General features: G+C 34.8%; 1 protein-coding gene across 1 annotated transcript in view; it reads left to right on the top strand.

The window, feature by feature from the left end:
- C4H8orf88 (chromosome 4 C8orf88 homolog) overlaps positions 1–19,771 on the top strand; it is a 35,323-nt gene that overhangs the window by 7,973 nt on the left and 7,579 nt on the right. Inside the window, exons 3-4 of the mRNA XM_027570783.1 lie at positions 1,102–1,175; positions 10,728–10,803. Coding sequence (XP_027426584.1) covers positions 1,102–1,175; positions 10,728–10,803 — 150 coding nt within the window. The remainder of the gene's footprint in view (positions 1–1,101; positions 1,176–10,727; positions 10,804–19,771) is intronic.

Here is a 19,771-nt window from a genome sequence, read left to right as displayed (position 1 = left end):
TGGTTCTTACAAGGAAGATTGTCTCTACTTTGGTCATGTTTCCTCTGAAGATGGCTGTGACTTAAGACAGACAAATGAAATTAGGGATCTTCTGGACCATAGCTTTAGCAGTGTTGATGCCATCTCCTTCTGGTATGCTAAAGAAGCAGTAGTTTTGGGTCAGGTCTCAGATTTTCTCCTAAAGGGAAGGGTATATAGCCATTGGCAGCAGCTCCTTTCTGTGACCAGCCTTTTTACAGCACCCCTCACTCCCTTATCTGTACAGATTCAGTTTTTCATTGATCCTTTCCTTCCAAGTCTGTTATAGGGGTTAAAGGTAGTGGGCCCATCTCTCATTTAATTATATCCCCTTAAGATCCAGAGATAAGTAGTTTTATTAGGTAGAAAAGCTTAGTAAATCAGAAATTAATTTTGGCCTTTTTCAATATACTTCTGTACTCCCTGGCTAGCTCACATCCCCAGAGAATTCTACTTTTCTTCAAGACCCAGATAGAATTATTTACTTTTTTTTTTTTTAAAGACTTATTTATTTATTTATTTGAGAGCAAGAGTTAGAGAAAGACCAAGCTTGAGCTGGGCTTGAGCAGGGTGGAGGGGCAGAGGGAGAGAATCTCAAGTAGATTCTGCACTGATCGTGGAGACCAATGCAGGGCTCGATCTCACGACCCATGAGATTGTCACCTGAGCCAAAACCAAGAGCTGGACACTGAACCAGCTGAGCCACCCAGGCCCCCCAGAATCATTTCCTTTTGTGAAGCTTTCCTCTATATCACAAAGCCCAGTCTGCTCTCCCCTAGTATCTTCTTTGTAGCCCTCATATAACCTGTTTTTATTATAGTAATTGTTTATGAGCTTGTCTTTTAAAATAGACCATGAACTCTTTTATCTCTGAACTCTTTTCACACTTACAACCCGTCCCCTAACACAGTGGCTTACATTTCATAGTGTTTAATAAATATTTGTTAAGTAAATGAATTATCAGAAAACAATTTAAAACAGTACCTAGAATATCCTGCATACTTAAGGTTTTTGGGTGGTTGTATATCATTTATTGAAGTAATGGGTATTTAAAGTATTTTTCTTTTTTTTCCCTTCTAACAGGAGCAGTATTCCCTTTCAACTTTCAAAATGAATATTCATGCAACACTCAGTGCTTACAAAGTGGAGTTAGCAGAGTAAGTCCTAGAAATTATAATAAAGTGAAGCATTGCAGACTGGAAAGTAACATTTGTTAGATGGTGCTGTGCCAGGTACCATGCTAGGTACTTTATATACTTTTTAAAAAGTTATATTTCAATAATATATTAAAGGAAATTATATCTGTTGCCCAGCATTTTCAAATCTAAACATTTTGCTATATTTGTTTTAGAAAATGTTAAAGAGGGGTACCTGGGTGGCTCAGTTGGTTAAGCATCCAACTCTTGGTTTTGGCTCAGGTTATGATCTCAGGGTTGTGAGATAAGATTCTCTCTCTTCCTTTCCCTCTGCCCCTCCCCCACCTAAAAATGTTAAAGAAGAAACCTAACACATTTCAAAACCCCTACTTACCCCTCCACTAACCCATCTTCTCCTCACCCTCCTCTTCTCACCCGTATGTAGGTATATGAGAATAGTGTTCATTGTGCAGTGGAATTCTATTTCCCGCCATCCCCAAGTATTGCATTAAATGTGTGCAGTAAGGCTTGTCCCAGAGATGGGCCCAGAGAGGTGGTGGCTGGCCTGAGGGGCACATAGCCACATGCCAAGGTTCTGATAGGAAGATGAGCTTGAGCCCCAGCCCTGCCATTTCCCAGCCCTGTGACCTTAATGTGAGTGATTTCTTTCACTTCTCAAAGCCTCAGTTTCCTTACCTGAAAATGGGGCTAATAGCTGTCTTTCTCACAGGTAAGTGTGAGGAGGAGGCAGCAGTGAGCTAATGCTACCAAGGTCTTAGCACTGTGTCTGGCATGTAGTAAGTGCTCGTTCCATACATGCAACAGTTTTCCTGGCTGTGCCTGTGGACTGTGCCCCTCCACCATCCCATTTTCTTCTCACCCTCCTCCAATTATTTTCAAATTGTTGTTGTTTCCATGAATGTATTAGTACTTTTGCTACAACAAATAGAATTGTTTCAACTGTTTTATAATTTTATATAAATAGTATTATACCCACATGTGTTTTTGCCATTCTTTCTGCATTTAGGTTTATATTTTAAAATTTCTAACATAATTTTTTGACTAAGTAAAATCATCAAAATTGAAAATTGAAGACATATAAAATGGCATTTAGTGAAAAATTTCCCTGCAATCTCTATCCCCAAGTCACCAACTTCCTCTGATCAAAACTAACCATTGTACCAGTTTCTCACCTAGATCCTTCCAGAAATGGATTATGTATGCACAAGCATAAATATATTCATAATAAATAGAATATTTGGCAACTTTAAAAATGAATAAAGCTGTTCTATATGTGCTGATACAAAAAATCTTTATATATATTAATATGCCATATTTTTTGTTCCATTTTCTATTGGTGGGCTTGGCACTTGTTTCTGTTTTATAATAAATGCTATGCACATCCATCCATATGTTATATTTTATACATGTTTGAGAGGTTCTCTGCATTATAAAACTGAAGTAGAAGTACTATGTTAACAGGTAATCTTCAATGTTATTATTTACTGCTAAATTACTCTGCAAAGTGATTTGTATGAGCAATGAAGGAGAGGTCTGATTTTTCTACATCCTTGCCTTGTTATTGTCAGACTTCAAGATTTTGTCTTGTTTAGTGGATAAGAACTCATGTCTTTTTTTTTTTAAGATTTTTATTTATTTATTTGAGAGAGCGAGTGAACATGGGTGGGGGGGAGGGGCAGAGGGAGAAGCAGTTTCCCTGCTGAGCAGGGAGCTCCACATGGGGCTCGATCCCAGGACCCTGAGATCATGACCTGAGCTGAAGGCAAACACTTAACTGACTGAGACAGCCAGGCACCCCTGAGAAACATCTTTTTGTTGGTTTTAATTTTTAATTTTCTATTATTTGTGAAGTAGGGCATCTTTTCATGTTTAAGTTGGCCATTTGGATTTTCTCTTTGTCTGAATTGCCAATTCATATCATTTGCCCGTTTTTCTTGGGTTGTCTTTTTCTTTTTGGTTTATATGCCTTTAAACTGTATTTTGGATTTTAATTATTTTTCTTTTATGCAGAGCAAATATTTTCTTTCCTGGGAATATGGTTTATGAGAGAATTGTTTCTTTTTTGTGGTGTTTTTGTTCAGAAGTTTTAAATCTTAATGTAGTCATTATCAGTGTTTTTCGTTATGATTTCACTTTTTATGTCATTGTTTGTGAAGTCTTCCCATTGTTAACATCAAAGGATATTTTCCTACATACATGTTCAGGTATAGTCTACCTGAAATTGATTTTTTTTAAGATATGAGATCGAAATCTAATTTTTTTAATGTAGATGACCAATTCTCAAGTATAATTCATTGAATAACCTATTATTTCCATAAAGATTTATGACATCTTTATTGTATAATAAGTTTTCATATACATAAGGTCTTTGGGCTCTAATCTGTTCCATTGATCTAATTGCATATCTGTGTGTCAGTACCATGATATCTTAATTACTCTTGCTTTATATTTTTAATAAGTCATTGTAATGTTTTGTTTTATTCTATCAGCTAGCATGCCCCCTTAATACAATAGTAATGTTTATAACTCTCTTTGGAACCATTGACCGTCTTCAAAAAACTTGATATGTAAAAAAGTATATTAACATTGCAGATTTTATAGAGGAAAACCAAATCATATAATTAAATTTACTCCTAAACTTAAAATTTTGTCTGCTGCTTCAGTTATAATGCAAAAGCTACCAGAACCTATGTCAGAGGTGCCACATACATGCTGGATACTTTTTACTAACTATATATATTTTTAAGCCAACTTTATTAAGGTATAATTTACAGTGAAAAGAACCCATTTGTTCAATGAGTTTTGACAAATATATATACCCTACATAACCAACCCCACAATGAAGATATAGAACATTTTTATCTTCCCCCAAAGTGCCCTTATATCTCTTTGCAGTCAGTCATTCATTTGTGCTTCCAGTAACCCCTAATGCTCCCTCCTGCTCCAGGCATCCACTGATCTGCTTTCTTTAACTGTAAATTAGTTTTGACTATTCTAGAATGTCATGTAAATGAAATATACATATTGGATATAATGAGTAATGCTGCTCTGGATGATTGTGTTCAAGTTTGTGTGTGGACATACACTCAATACACAGGAATGGAATTGATGGGTTTTATGAGGAGTTTGTTTAACTTATAAGAAACTGCCAAAATGTTTTTCAAAGTGGTTGTGCTATCTTATATTCCTACCAGTAGTATTTGCCAGTTCCAATAGCTTCATAGCCTACCAATTTTTAGCCATTTTAGTATCTAATTGTATTTTAAATTTGCATTTTCTTACTGATTAATGAGATTGAGCATCTTATGAGCTTATGTTCCAGTTGTATTTTTCTTTTTTTTTTTGTGAAGTGTCTGTTCAAATATTTTGCATATATTTGATATTTGGGTTGATTGCCTTGTTTGGGTTGTTTGATTTTGGGTTGTTTGGTTCATTGAATTGTGAGAGTATTGAAAATCAGTATACATGTGTGAGTTTATTTCTAAACTCTATTATGCTTTATTGATTTATATGTCTTTTTCCCCCATCTTTATTGAGATAAAATTGACATGTAACTAAGTTTAAGATATGATGTGTGATGATTTGATACACTTACATGTTGCAAAATGTTTACCACAATGAATTTAGTTAAAATATTCTTCATTTCACATAATTAACCAATTGTTGTTGTTACAGGGAGAACATTTAAGATTTATTTTCTTAGCAACTTTCAGGTATACAATACAGTGTTGTTAACTATATTCACTACACTACATAGGTACTCCTGTATGTCCATCTTTTTGTCAATATCACATTTTACAGACTGCTGTAGCTTTATGATAAGTCTTGATATAAGATAGTGAAAGTTCACTAACTTTAGTCTTTTTCAAATTTGTCTCAGTTGTCTAGGTCTTTTGCATTTCCATATAAGTTTTAAATGAGCTTGTCAATTTCTACAAAAAAGTCTACTGGAATTTTGATTGAGTCTAAAGATTAATTTGAGAAGAATTAACATCTTAACAATATTGAGTCTTCTGATTCGTGAACACAGCATATCTTTCCATTTTTTTGTATTTTCTAGCATAGGGGTCCTGAACATCTTTTGTCAAATTTATAAGCATTTCATATTTTTTGATACTATTATAAATGGTATTTTTTGTAAATTTCAAATTCCACATGCTGACTGGTAGGATACATAAATAGTATTGGTTTTTGTATATCAATCTTGTTAAATTCACTTATTAGATCTGTTTTTTTTGTAGACTCTTCCCTCCCATTCATGTTCTATTATGGGAATAATTTTACTGTAGCTTGTACTATAAATACGTAATGCATTGCTGTTATTTTTGCTTTCACATGTTATCTTTTAAAATAACTTAAGAAATAAAAGAATGTGTTTTATTTCACCTTTATTTACTCCATTTCCAGTGCTCTTAATTTCTTTGTATAAATCCATGTTTCTGTTTGATATTATCTTCCCTCTGCTGAATAACTTCTTTTAACCTCTGTTTTTTATTATTACCTCATAAAAAATACTTGAAAACTTTGACTTAAAAAAATAGCTTCTTACTCTTTTTCATGGCTCTGTGGGTTGACTGAGCTCAGGTGGCCTTTTTCTAAGTTCAGTAATGTGGCTGCAGTCAGGTAGCATCTAGGATGGGAGTCATTTAAAGTCTTGACTGGATAGCCACATGGCTTACTTACATGGCTGACAGTTGATGCTGGCTATTGGCTTATGATTCAGCTGCTTCAGTGGAATGGAAGGAACACCTACAAATGGCCTTTCCAAGTGGCTTGGGCTTTTCACATCTGGGTTCCATGACTAATGTTCTGAATGATAAGAGGTGGAAGCTGCCAGACTCTTAAGGCCTGGAAATAAGCAAAAGTGTCATGTCTGCTGTATTAGATCTGTCTGAGCAGTGAGAAGAACTTGCTCAGATTCAAGGGGAAGAGATAAAAAATTTACCTGTTGATGGGAGGAATGTCAAGATTTTGTAGCCATCTTTTATTTATTTAAGAGTAATTTGAGGGGCGCCTAGGTGGCTCAGTTGGTTAAGCATCTGACTCTTGATTTTGGCTCAGATTGTGATCTCAGTATCCTGAGACTGAGCCCCCTGTTGGACTCTGCACTCAGCAGAGTTGGCTTGAGATTCTTTCCCTCTGTCGCTCTCCCTGTGCTCCCCCCCAACCCTGGCTCATGTTTGCTGTCTCTCTAAAATAAATAAAATCTTAAAAAAAAAACCCAGTAATTTGAATTTTCCTTCATCTGTATTACCATTTCCTGGTTTTTGCCCATTCTTTATTATAGGCTTTTTTTTTTTCATTGTTTTGTAGGAGCTCTTTTATACTACAGAAATTACTCTCAATGAGTTAGTTTTTTTCCTGTTTAACTTTTGTTCTAGGAGTGGAGTTTGATATGCATTTACCTTTTCTCATTCTCCTTTGTTATCTCAGTGATGTACATTTGTTTAAGATGAGTGACAGGAGATGGGAACATTTTTGCTATAAATACGAAAAAGCTAAATAGAATATTGGGTATTGTACCATAAATTGCAAAGAGCCTTGACTTGAAAAAAAAAAAAAAGACCTGGTGTTTATTTTGCTTTACTCAAGCCTATTCAATTTTTCCATTTCCTAAACTAGCCATATCACCCCATACTTCCAAAAGAAAGCTGTTCTTTTCTTCCATAAACATTCATTTTTCACTAGTCAAGCCAGTCTACTACTAATCCTCCAAGTATTGTTTAAGCATCATGTAAAGCCCTTCCTGACATTTTTTTTAAAAAGATTTTATTTATTTATTTGACAGAGAGACAGTGAGAGAGGAAACAAGCAGGGGGAGTGGGAGAGGGAGAAGCAGGCTTCCTGCTGAACAGGGAGCCCGATGTGGGGCACCATCCTAGGGCTCTGGGATCCTGACCTGAGCCGAAGGCAGACGCTTAACGACTGAGCCACTCAGGCACCCCTTTCCTGACATTTTTAAGCCAAGTTTGAGACTCCTACTCATTCCTTCCATCACACTTTCTGCATATCTTTATTATAGAATTCTCAAATTTTATTGATTTGATTATGTAAGATTGTAAAATTTGTAAGATGTATGATTTTATTGTAAGAATATAATTGAAAAAATTATGAAATTTTAGTAGATGTACTCTTACATGCTATGAAATATTCAAAATAATCAGTATTTTTAGTTGCTAATATATGCAGAAATGGCAAAGTACATTTTTTTTCCAGATTTCTTGAGGTGTGATTCAAAAATTGAATATATTTAGGTTATACAACATAATTTTTTGTAAAAGTATACAACCTGATGATTTAATGCATGTATACATTGTGATGTGATCCTAACAATCAAGTTAATTAACACGTTCAGCACCTCACAGTTACCAAACTTGTATGTGTGTATGTAGGGGGGAACACTTAAGATTTACCCTCGTAGCAAATTTCAAGTGTATAGTACAATATTATTAATTATAACCACCATGCTGTATGTTAGATCTCTAGAACCTAATTATCTCGTAATTGAAAATTTGTATTTTTTGACCAGCTTCTCCCCATTCCCCCTATTCTCAGCCCCTAGCAATCACCATTCTACTTTCTAATTTTATGAGTTTGAATTTTTAACATTTGACATGTAAGTGAGATCATACAATATTTGTCTTTGTGTCTGGCTTATTTCACTTAGTATAATGTCTTCCAGGTTCATCCTTGTTGTAACATATGGCAGGATTTTCTTCTCTTTTTATGGTTGAATAATAGTCTATTTAAATATTTTTCATCTATCTAATCTACCACATTTTCCTTATCCCATTCATCTGTCGATGGATATGTAGGTTATGTCCTTATTTTGGCTATTGTGAAAAATGCTGCAGTGGATGAACATGGGATTGCACAGTCTTCAAGATTGGGCTTTTGTTTCCTTTGGATGTATACCCAGAAGTGGGATTGCTGGATCTTTCAGTAGTTCTACTTTTAATTTTTTGAGGAATTTCCATACTGTTTTCCAAAATGGCTGAACCAATTTACATTCCCACCAACATTGTACAAGAATTCCTTTCCTCTCCCATTCTTGCCAACCCTCACCTTTTTTTGATAATAGCCTTCCTAACAGATGTGAGGTGGTATCTCCTTGTAGTTTTGATTTGCATTACCTTGATGATTCAGCAATATCCAGCATCTTTTCATGTACCTCTTGGCCATTTGTATGTTTTCTCTGGAAAAATGTTTATTCAGGTCCTCTGCCTATTTTTAAATCAGATTATTATTATTATTTTGCTGTTGTGTTATATGAGATCTTTATATATTTCGGATATTCACCCCTTAATGGAAATATGGTTGGCAAATATTTTTTCCTATTTAGTAGGTTGCTGTTTCATTTTGTTGGTTGCTTTTGCTGTACAGAAACTTTTTGGTTTGATGTAGTCCCACTTATTTTTGCTTTTGTTGCTTATGCTTTTGATGTCATTCAAAAAAATTGTTGCCAAGACGAGTGTCAAGGAGCTTTTTCCATATGCTTTCTTCTATGGTTTTTATGGTCTTACATTAGGTTTTGATCCATTTTCAATTCATTTTTGTGTATAGTATAACATAAGGATAAAATTTCTTTTGCACATGGATATACAATTTCCTCAACACTTTTTTTTTTTTTAAAGATTTTATTTGTTTATTTGAGAGAGAGAACGCAAGCGAGAGAGCACAACCAGGGGGAGCAGCAGAGGGAGAAGGAGAAGCAGACTCCTCACTGAGCAGGGAGCCTGATGTGGGCCTCGATCTCAGGACCCTGAGATCATGACCTGAGCTGAAAGGCAGCCGTTTAACTGACTGAGCCACCCAGATGCCCCTCAACACTGTATGTTGAAGAGACTATCCCTTCTCCATTGTGTATTCTTGGTTCCCTCATCAAAGATTAGTTGAGTATAGGGGTGTGTTTATTTCTGGGTTGTCTATTTTATTCCACAGATTTATGTGTCTTTCTTTTTTTTTTTTAAAGATTTTATTTTTAACTAATCTCTATACCCAACATGGGGCTCAAACTCACAACCCTGAGATCAGGCCAGGTGTCCCATTATGTGTCTTTTTATGACAGTATTACAGTGTCTTGATTATTATAGCTTTGTAACATAGTTTTAAATCAGGAAGTGTGATGCCTCCAGCTTTGTTCTTACTCAAGATTACTTTGGCTTCTTTTGTTTTTCGATGTAAATTTTAGGACTGCTTTACCTATAGAAAATGCTACTGGAATTTTGAAAGGGATTGCATTGAATCTGTAGATCACTTTAGATAGTAAGGACATTTTAACAGTATTCTTTCAATCTGTGAACATAGGATATCTTTCCATTTATTTATGTTATCTTTAGTTTCTTTAGTGTCTTATAGTTTTCCATGTACAAATATTACACCACCTTCGTTAAATTTATTCCTAAGTATTTTCGTTTAAATACTATTTTAAAAAGAAATTGTTTCTTAATTTTTTTTTCAGATTACAGTTTACTTTTGAATTTGATTTTAGGTCTTGCATTTTAGTGTTAGTGAAGTGTGCCTCTGCTGAAATTGTCAAATTTAAAAAATTAATTTTTAAAAAGGGCCATATGGTAGTTCATGTTGTTTATTAAATCTAACAGGAAGAGAAACTTTGGAGAATGAAAATCTTTGACATTTTTATATTTTTCTACCTCTACTTAAAACTAAAGATTTTGCTAAAATTTGATTTTTTCCTGATAACTTATTTTGATGACTCAGTATTGTAGGGTTATCTCATTACTCTTCATTGTGTCATAGGGCTAGATAACTAATCTTTCTGACTTCTTGCAGAGTTACCTTGGTAGAATTTGCAGGTGTTTAAGGAATGGGCTACAACTTGCTACTATAGTGATTGATAGAGTGGAGATGTTCATTTTTCAGGATAGATGTCTTCAGAGAAACCTACCTTAATGAATTACGATGGTTCAGAGTACGGCCTACTGTTTGCAAACTATAATAGCTCCTTGACACTGGTCTTGGCAATGATTTTTTTGAATATTACCTCAAAAGCATAAGCAACAAAAGCAAAAATAAGTGGGACTACATCAAACTAAAAAGCTTCTGTACAGCAAAAGCAACCAACAAAATGAAATGGGTCAATGTAAGAGATTATCTTAAGGATTGATTGTATTGACCAAATTTGTGAAACTGATTATAAAATCAGAAAACCCATTTTTTTTTTATCATGAGAAATCTTACTGTCTTGTGCTGCATATTTTCTTATTGGTTCTACTAGTTTATTATATGCACTAGGGAGATATATGGGAAGCTAAATTGTAATCAGGGTACTTCTTGGTGAGCATGGAATCAGAAGAGGAGTTAGTTAAAAAATCATGACAAAATAGTTAAAGATATATGTGAATGTATTTTGAAAGTTTTTTTTGCTTATTTTTAATAAGCATTCTTACAAGATTGCTTATCATTTAGGCCAGAAATATGTCTTGACTAATACTTTGTTTGGGAAAATAGTTTTGGATGGTAAAACAAAAAGGGTTATATAAAATTTTTAAGCCATAGTTAAAAAGTATATTTTCTTTTTTTTTTTAATAGTGTAAGACAAATGGAATGCAAGCCTTTTCTCAAGGTCATAATGAACAACAGCAACATCAGTCTCCAGTTAAAAAAGGTAAATTTTTTACCATTATTCCTAAATTTCGTAAGGAAGTCTTAGCATTCCTGTTAATAGTTGCCTAGGTGCAAACCTTATCTACATAAGAAATTTTATTATATTCTTTCGGTTGATTTCAGTCTATATTAGAAATGCTATAGGTTTGACTGCTTTATAAGAAAGACCATAATAACAAGGCTTAAACAAGATAGAAGCTTATTTCTGTATTTTCTGTAATAGCTCATAATTGAGCTGGTGTATTCATTCTGCTCTGGTGAAGTGTTATTGGACTCAATCTCATTGCTTTGCCAACTTTAGTGTATGGCTCTGTCTCATTGCCCAAGATGAATGCTTTTCCTCCAGCCGCCGTATTCCCTGTCTAGCCATCAGGAAGGAGGTAAGGGGAGGAGAGGTAGTTCTCCTTAAAAGTATGACCCATAAGTAGCATCTATCAGTTTCACTGAATATCTCATTGGGCAGAACTTAGTCATACTATACAAAGCAGACTGGAAATTGTAATCTTTAGCTGTCTAGACTGCTAATTCTGTTACTGAAGCAGAAGGGAAGAACTGCTCTTGGGGATAACAAGTAGTCTTTCCCACTAGCTACTTTTTAATAAAAGAAAAATTATTTATTAATTTAGTTTCCAAATTTTTGTCAGTCTGTATAATTTAAAAGATATGAAAATACTCTATTAGCTTTTTCTTCTGGTATTTAACTCTGTATTTCTAAATAAAATGTTTAAATTGTTTCTAATTTTTTTATTTTTTGATATTGGCAGCCTCTTTTGGAAAATGAGAACATCTTCCACATCAGTTCCCTCACTTCTTTACCCGTCTATCTTCCCTCACTACCATATAGTTATTTCACAAGTTTCAGTTTTAACTGAATTACCACTCTTTATGTAAATACAGGTGCTTAGCCAAGAGATGCATATCTGTTTCATACAATCCATCATTTTTCTTGGAGCTAATGTTTGCATTGTTTTTCTGTGCAACTGCTGTTAACTTTTCCCCTTAAATGCTCCAAAAACTCTGTCACACTTACCTATAATATTTTTCTTATGCACAAATATATCAGTTGGTATTTTTTTTCCACCTGAGGAGACTTCTCTTTCAGAATCCTCCATTATCCTGTTCTCGTATGGGCTGTTTACTCTTCAGTACTGTTGTCCTGGAATGTACTTTGACTATTATCTTGGGATACCCCATTGTAATTCTTTGGTTTCTTTCTTCTTTTAATTTTTATTTCATTTCATTTCATTTCATTTATGAGAGAGAGCACGTGTGACCTGGTGGAGGAGCAGAGGGGGCGGGAGAAAGAATCTCAAGCAGACTCTATGTTGAGTGCAGAGCCCAGTGTGGGGCTCAGTCTCACGACACTGAGACCATGACCTGAGTTGAAATCAAGAGTCAGCGGCTTAACCAACTGAGCCACCCAGGCATCTCTTCTTTCTCCTTTTTAAATTGAAGTACAATTCACCATTTAAACCACTTTAAAATGTATAATTTGGTAGCTTTTAGTACAATATTGTACAAACACCACCACTATCTAGTTTCAGAACATTTTTATAATCCCAAAAGGAACCTCATACCCCTTAAATGGTCATTTTCCATTCTCCCCTTTGCCCAGCCACTGACAAACCCTAATTTACTTTTTGTCTTAATGGATATACTTATTCTGAACATCTCCTCTAATGGAATTATATTATTTGTGACCTTTTGTGTCTGGCTTCTTTCACTTACCGTAAGATTTTCAAGGTTCATCCATGTGTAGCATGTATCAGTACTTCATTCTTCATTCCTTTTTATGGCTAAATGATATTTTCTTGTATTGATATGTCACATTTTGTTTAACTTTCAGTTGATGGACATTTGGGTTGTAAACTTTTTGGCTATTATGAATAATGTTGCTATGAATATTTGTCATGTTTGAACACCTGTTTTCATTTCTCTTGGATATACACCTGGGATTGGACTTGCCAGGTCACGTGGTGATTCTATGTTTAATTTTTTGAGGAATTGCCAAACTGTTTTCCACAGTGGCTATACCATTTTACATTCCCAGTAGCAATATGTAAGGGTTCCAATTTCTTGATGTCTTTGTTAGGGTCTTTTTAAAATTTTTTTATTTTTTAAATTTTTAAAAAAGATTTTATTTATGTATTTGAGAGAGAGAGAAGCAAGAGAAGAGAGCACAAGCATGAGAGCACAAGCATGGGGAGGGGTGGAGGGAGAAAGAGAAGCAGACTCCCTGCCGAGCAGGGAGCCCGATGTGGGGCTCGATCCCAAGACCCTGGGATCATGACCTGAGCCGAAGGCAGACGCTTAACTGACGGAGCCACCCAGGCGTGCCCCTAGGATCTTTTTTTATTATAGTCATTTCAGTGGGTGTGAAGTGGTATCTTGTTGTGATTTTGATTTACATTTCTCTGATGACTAATGATTTTGAGTGTCTTTTCATGTGCTTATTGGCCATTTGTATTTTTTCTTTGGAGAAAGGTCTATCCAAGTCCCTTGACCATATTTTAATTGGGTTATTTTATTTTTGTGGTTGAGTTACAAGTTTTGGATACTACACTTTCATTTATTTTCTCTCTGCCTCTCCCTCCCCCCACCTGCATGCTCAGTTCCTTTCTTCCCCTCCATACACACACACACACACACACGTACGTGTGTGTATATAAGGTATTTGAGATATATATATTAGACCTTTATCAGATATATTAGGCTCTTATCAGATATATACTTATCAGATATATAATTTACACATATTTTCTCCTAGAGTTTCTTTTCATTCTTTTGATAGTGTACGTATCTGTACAAATTAAAAAAAATTGATGAAGTCTAGTTTCTTTTTTGTTGCTCATGGTTTTGATGTCGTGTTTAAGAAATCATTGCCAAATCTCAAGTCATGGAGATTTACCCCTATAAGTTTTATAGTTTTAGCTCTTACATTTAGGTCTTTTTTTCCATTTTGAATTAGTTTTTATATATAGTGTTAAGTATAAGCCCAAATTCAGTTTTTTTTTTTTTTTTTTTGCCTTGGATATCCAGTTGTCTCATCACCATTTGTTAAAGAGACTATTTTTTTCTCCATTGGATGATCTTGGCACCTTTGTTGAAAATCATTTGAGCACAGGAGTATGTTTTTATTCCTCAACTTTCAGTTTTGTTTCCTTGATCTGTATGTCTGTCCTATACCAGTACCACACTGTTTTGATTACTGTAGCTTTATATAGTAAGTTTTGAAATTGGGAAGTGTGAGTCTTCAACTTTGTTCTTTTTCAAGATTGTTTTGGCTATTTGGGATTTCTTGCAATTCCATGTGATTTTTAGGATCAGCTTTCCCATTTCTGCAAAAAAGGCTCCTTTTCTTTCAAAAGGAATTTTGATAGGGCTAATAATAGTGAACTTGTAGATCACTTTGGGGGATGTTAACAATATTAAATTTTTCAGTCCATGAACATGGAGTGTATTTCCATTTATTTCAATCTTTATTTTATTAGTGTCTTGGTTTTCAGTGTATAAATCTTGTACCTCTTCAGTTAAATTTACTCCTAATTATTCTTTGTCATGCTAATGGAACTGTTTTCTTAATTTCCTTTTTGGACTGTTTATTGATAGTGTAGGAAATACAACTGATTTTGTGTGGGGACATTGAGCTTACAGAAATAAAAAGGATTATAAGAATACCCAGTAGTGCAATTGCTGGGTCGTGTGGTAGCTCTGTTTTCAACTTTTCTCCTGCTGGGTTTAGGCTTTATTTGCTGTTCGTTCTCCAGCTCCTTTAGGTGTAGGGTTAGGTTGTGTATTTGAGACCTTTCTTGTTTCTTGAGAAAGGTTTGTATTGCTATATACTTTCTTCTTAGGACTGCCTTTGCTGCATCCCAAAGATTTTGAACAGTTGTGATTTCATTTTCATTTGTTTCCATGAGTTTTTTTTTTTAATTCTTTAATTTCCTGGTTGACCCATTCATTCTTTAGTAGGATGCTCTTTAGCCTCCATGTATTTGAGTTCTTTTCGACTTACTCTTGTGATTGAGTTCTAGTTTCAAAGCACTGTGGTCTGAAAATATGCAGGGAATGATCCCAGTCAAAAACTAATGCTGTAGGGTGCCTGGGTGGCTCAGTCGTTAAGCGTCTGCCCTCGGCTCAGGTCATGATCCCAGAGTCCTGGGATCAAGTCCCACATCGGGCTCCCTGCTCAGCGGGAAGCCTGCTTCTCCCTCTCCCACTCCCCCTGCTTATGTTCCCTCTCTCGCTGTGTCTCTCTCTGTCAAATAAATAAATCTTTAAAAAAAAAAACTAATGATGTAATGTATGGTGATTAACATAACATAATAAAATTAAAAAAAAGGATTATAAGAAAATACATTTAAGTATATGCCAACAAATTAGATAACCTAGGTTCAATAGAAAAATTACTAAAAACATGGAAATTACCAAAACTTCCTTAAGATGAAATAGAATATCTAAATAAATATATAGCAAGTATGGAGATTGAATTTGTAATAAAAGGTCTCCTAACAAAGAAGAGTCCAGGACTTGATGGCTCCACTGGTGAATTCTACCAAACATTTAAAGAAGAAGTAACACGACTTTCTCAAACTCTTCCAAAATATTGAAGAGGAATACTTCTCAACTATCCTGTTAGGCCAATATTACTCTGATACCAAAGCCAGACAAAGACATCATATGAAAAGAAAACTATAGCTCAGTAATCCTTAGAATATTAGGTACAAAAATACCAGTAAATCAAACCTAGCAGCAGGAAAAAACTTCTTTTTCATTCATTCACTTTTAACTTATTTTTGTGATTGGATCTAAAGTGAGTATCTTGAGACAGCATATAATTGGATCATATTTTTAATCCGTTCCTCCAATCTCTGCCCTTTAATTGGAGTGCTTATCACTGACATTTAATTGAAATTATTGAATAAGAAAGGATTAATTTCACCCATTTTGCTGTTTGTCTTCTATAAGTCTTATATCTTTTTTGTTTTTCATTTCCTCCATTAATGCCTTCTTTTGTGTTTAATAGATCTCCATCATTTTTATTTCCTTTTTTAATCCCTTATTATATATTTATATATTACATATTTATATATAATATATATTTATATATATATTTTTATCCCTTATTATATATATATATTATTTTCCTAGTAGTTACACTGGGGAATTACTTAATTTACAAAAATCTAGTGTAAATATCAATTTAGTTTCAATATTATACAAAACTTTCCCCTATATAGTTTCATCCCACTTTACAATGCCATTGTCACAAATTCCATCTTCCAATGTTGTATAATCTATTAACCTAGATTTATAATTCTGCAATTTTATGTATTTGTCTTTCAAGTCATATAGAAATAAAGGGGAGTTACATCCAAAAATTCATTGATACTAGTTTTTAACTTGCCAGTGTAGTTAGGTTTACTGGTGTTTACTTCTCAATGTGGATTCCAGTTACTTTGTACTTTCTTATTTCAGCTTAAAGGATTCCCTTTAGCATTTTTTCTAAGGCAAAGATTGTCTTATAACAGTTTGCTTATAATGCATCTCAGTGTGAACCTCTTTGAGTGTATTCAATTTGTAGTTCATCGAGCTTCTTTGTTGTGTCAGTGTATGTATTTCATCAAATTGGGGAGTTTTCTGCCATTATTTCTTTAAATATTTTTTTTTGTCCTTTCTCTCTCCCCTCTCCTCCTGTGACTCCCATTATGCGTTTGCTGGTATTCTCGCTGTGCTCTCACAAGTATCTTAGGTTCTGTACATTCTTCATTTTTTTTTCTTTATACTTCTCAGACTGGGTAATGTCAATTGACTTTAAATTTGCTGACTCTTCTGCCTGCTCATATTTGCTATTGAACCATTCTAGTGAAGTTTTCACTTCGGTTATTGTACTTTTTTTTCCAGAATTTGTTTGGTTCCTTTTTATACTTTTTATTTCTTTGTGGATATTTTCTTTTTGGCAAGACACGTTCTTATGGTTTCCTTTAGTTCTTTGAGCACACTTAAAATAGTTTATTTAAAGTCTTTCTCTTGGGCGCCTGGGTGGCTCAGTTGTTAAGTGTCTGCCTTTGGCTCAGGTCATGATCCCAGGTTCCTGGGATTGAGTCCCACATCGGGCTCCCTGTTCAGTGGGAAGCCTGCTTCTCCCTCTCCCACTCGCCCTGCTTGTGTTCCCTCTCTCTCTGTGTCTCTCTCTCTGTCAAATAAATAAATAAAATCTTTAAAACAATAAAGTCTTTCTCTAGTAAATCCAGTATCTCTGCATCCTCAGAGAAAGTTTCTGTTAATTTCTCTTTTTCCTATGTATGGGCCATACTTTCTTCATTCTTTGCATGCATTGTATTTTGTTGTTGTTTTTGAAAACTGAGTATTTTGAGTATAATGTATTAACTCTGGAAATCAGATTTTCTCCTTTTTGAAGGGTCTGTTACTGCTTGTTGTAATTTTTGTTGTTTGTCTAGTGACTTTTGTGAACTAATGTTGTAAAGTCTATGTTCCATGTGGCCACTCATGTCTCTGTTGTGATATATTCATGGTCAGCTGATGATTTGGCAGAGAATTCCTTTAATGCCTAGAATCAAAAAACAGAAAAGGAAAAAAAAAAAACCTCTCCCAATCTTTGCATATGGCTTCTATATGTGTGTTGGGGTGTGCCTTTAGTAAGTACTGGATCGGGCAGTTTACAACTCTTCTTTGACTTTACTTCTTGCTTCTGAGAAACTGGAAGGTCAGCCAGAGGTGACAGCTTAGGACCTTCTTAAGTCTTTCTATGAGCATGAGCCTAGCCTTTACATTGCATGTAGCCTTGTAGATTCCTAGGAAAATCTGAGTCTTTCTGTGCCCTTATTCCCCAAAGCATCTTTTCCCCTAATCTTTATTCCTAAGCTTTTTGGGTTTTCCTATTTGTTTTAATTGTTATCCCTTCTCCCAGGTGGAATTGGCTAATACATTTCCCTATAAATGTTTTGACAAATGGATTCAGATAGCACCCTCAGGTCCAGGAGAGTTCTTAGGTGAGATAAAGGCAAGTCCTTTGAGATGGTTCTTTAGGGAGCCACCAGACAGATCAAAATGAACAACCACGGTTCTCTGAGAATATGATTTGCACTGCTCTCTCCAGTACTGGGAACCTGTACCAGGAATGAGAGGAGTTGTTTTCAAGGCCATCGCCAAGCTGGATTAGGGGAGATATTCTCAGGCAAGTTAAAATGCCACAAAACTCTTTAGCAAATTTAGCTGTTCTTTTCTTTACTAAGCATTCCCCTGGTTGTGTAAGCTTTTGATTCCAGAAAAAGTTGGTTCTGGAAGTTTTTGACAGTTTGTTGCTTTGGTGGAGGGATAGACTTTTAGGGTTTCTTTCTTGGTTATTTTTGCTTGGTTACTCGCTTGTTTCTTGACTCTTAGGTTTTTCTTCTTTTCTGATTTACTTCCTCATTTTGCTCAGTGCATTTTCCAGGAGCTTCAAAAAAGGGTATTGGTTTGTGAATTCTTTGAATTTGTGTATTTGAAAATGTACTAATTACATGCTTGATTGATAGTTTGGTTAGATAGAAAATTCCAGGTAGAATGAACCTCTAAAAGTCAAACACAGAAGGTTGGATATTGTATGATTCCATTTATATAAAATATCTAGAAAATGCAAATTCATAGAAAGAATGATTGCTTAGATGGGATTGAGAATGGAGAGTAACTACAAATGGGAATGAGGTATCAGAGGGTAGTTGATATAAATATTCTAAAGCTAGATTGTGGCAGTGATTTCCCAGCTCTGTAAATATACTAAAAATCATTCAGTTGCACACTCAAAAGGAATGAATTGTATAGTATGTGAATTATACTTCAATAAAGCTATGGAGGAGGAGGAAAAGGAGAATTTGCAGGATTGCTTGGTAGTATTGTCAAAACTTGCCAAGTGAAACCTTCCTGAGGCAGGGAATGTCTTCAACCTCAGGAGGCTGTACTTTTGGAACACACATTCTTATAGAACTAGCTGAGTTTTCATAGTATGGATTAAATGTAAAATTTGATTAACAAAAATCCAGGTTGAAAATTATTTTCATTCTAAAATTTTAAGGCATTTAGCTTCATTTTCCAGCAGGCTGTATTAATTGGCTTTTAATTCTACAAAGTTCAGTGCCATTCAGGTCCCCAGTACTTACAAATGGCCTTGTTTTCTGTTCTTGTTTTTGTTTTTGCTGTTATTGGCTTTGGAAGTATTTCGGATTTTGTGTTTATCTTTGCTCTTCTAAATTTCCTTTGTGTAGGTTTTTTTCCCCTCAATTTTTTTTTCCTGGGAAGTTGGTGCACTTTGGTTCTTCTGATGTGGAATTTTGTGGATATTTCTTTGATAATTTTCTCATCTCCATCTTCTCTATTTTCTTCCTGAAATGTCTATTATAGTCAGATATTAGTGATATTAGTCTACTTGATTCTCTAATTTTCTTTCTTATTTTCTATCTTCTCATTCTTTTGTTTTGCTTCCTAATAGCTTTCCCCAATTTCTTTATCTGGCAGCGTAGCCCAGAGAACAACTTGTAATTGAGTATTAGCCGTTAGTTCTTTTAAAAGCCACAAGTCATTTGCATCACTGGAAAATTCTCATTCAGCTTTTACATGTACTACAGCAGCAACAGCTGCCCAGGTTCTTGCTCTTTCCCTCTCTTTTTCATTGTCTAAGTTTAGAATCCTTAGCCCCCACTGCCTATTACTTTTTAAAAGATCTTTATTGGGGCACCTGGGTGGCACAGTTGGTTTAAGCATCTGACTCTTGATTTCAGCCCAGGTCATGATCTCAGGGTCATGAGATCAAGCCCCATGTCGGGCTCCCTGCTCAGTGTAGAGTCTGCTTAAGATTCTCTCTCCTCTCTCTGCTTCTCCCCCCACTAACATAAATAAATCTAAAAAAAAAAAAACCCCAACAGAAAGATTTTTACTGAGGAATGATTTACATACTATAAAATACACCATTT

This window comes from Zalophus californianus, chromosome 4 (genome assembly GCF_009762305.2).
Source record: "Zalophus californianus isolate mZalCal1 chromosome 4, mZalCal1.pri.v2, whole genome shotgun sequence".
NCBI lineage: Eukaryota > Metazoa > Chordata > Mammalia > Carnivora > Otariidae > Zalophus > Zalophus californianus.
The sequence above is the reverse complement of the archived record's forward strand: the minus strand, read 5'-3'. Positions and strand labels throughout refer to the sequence as shown.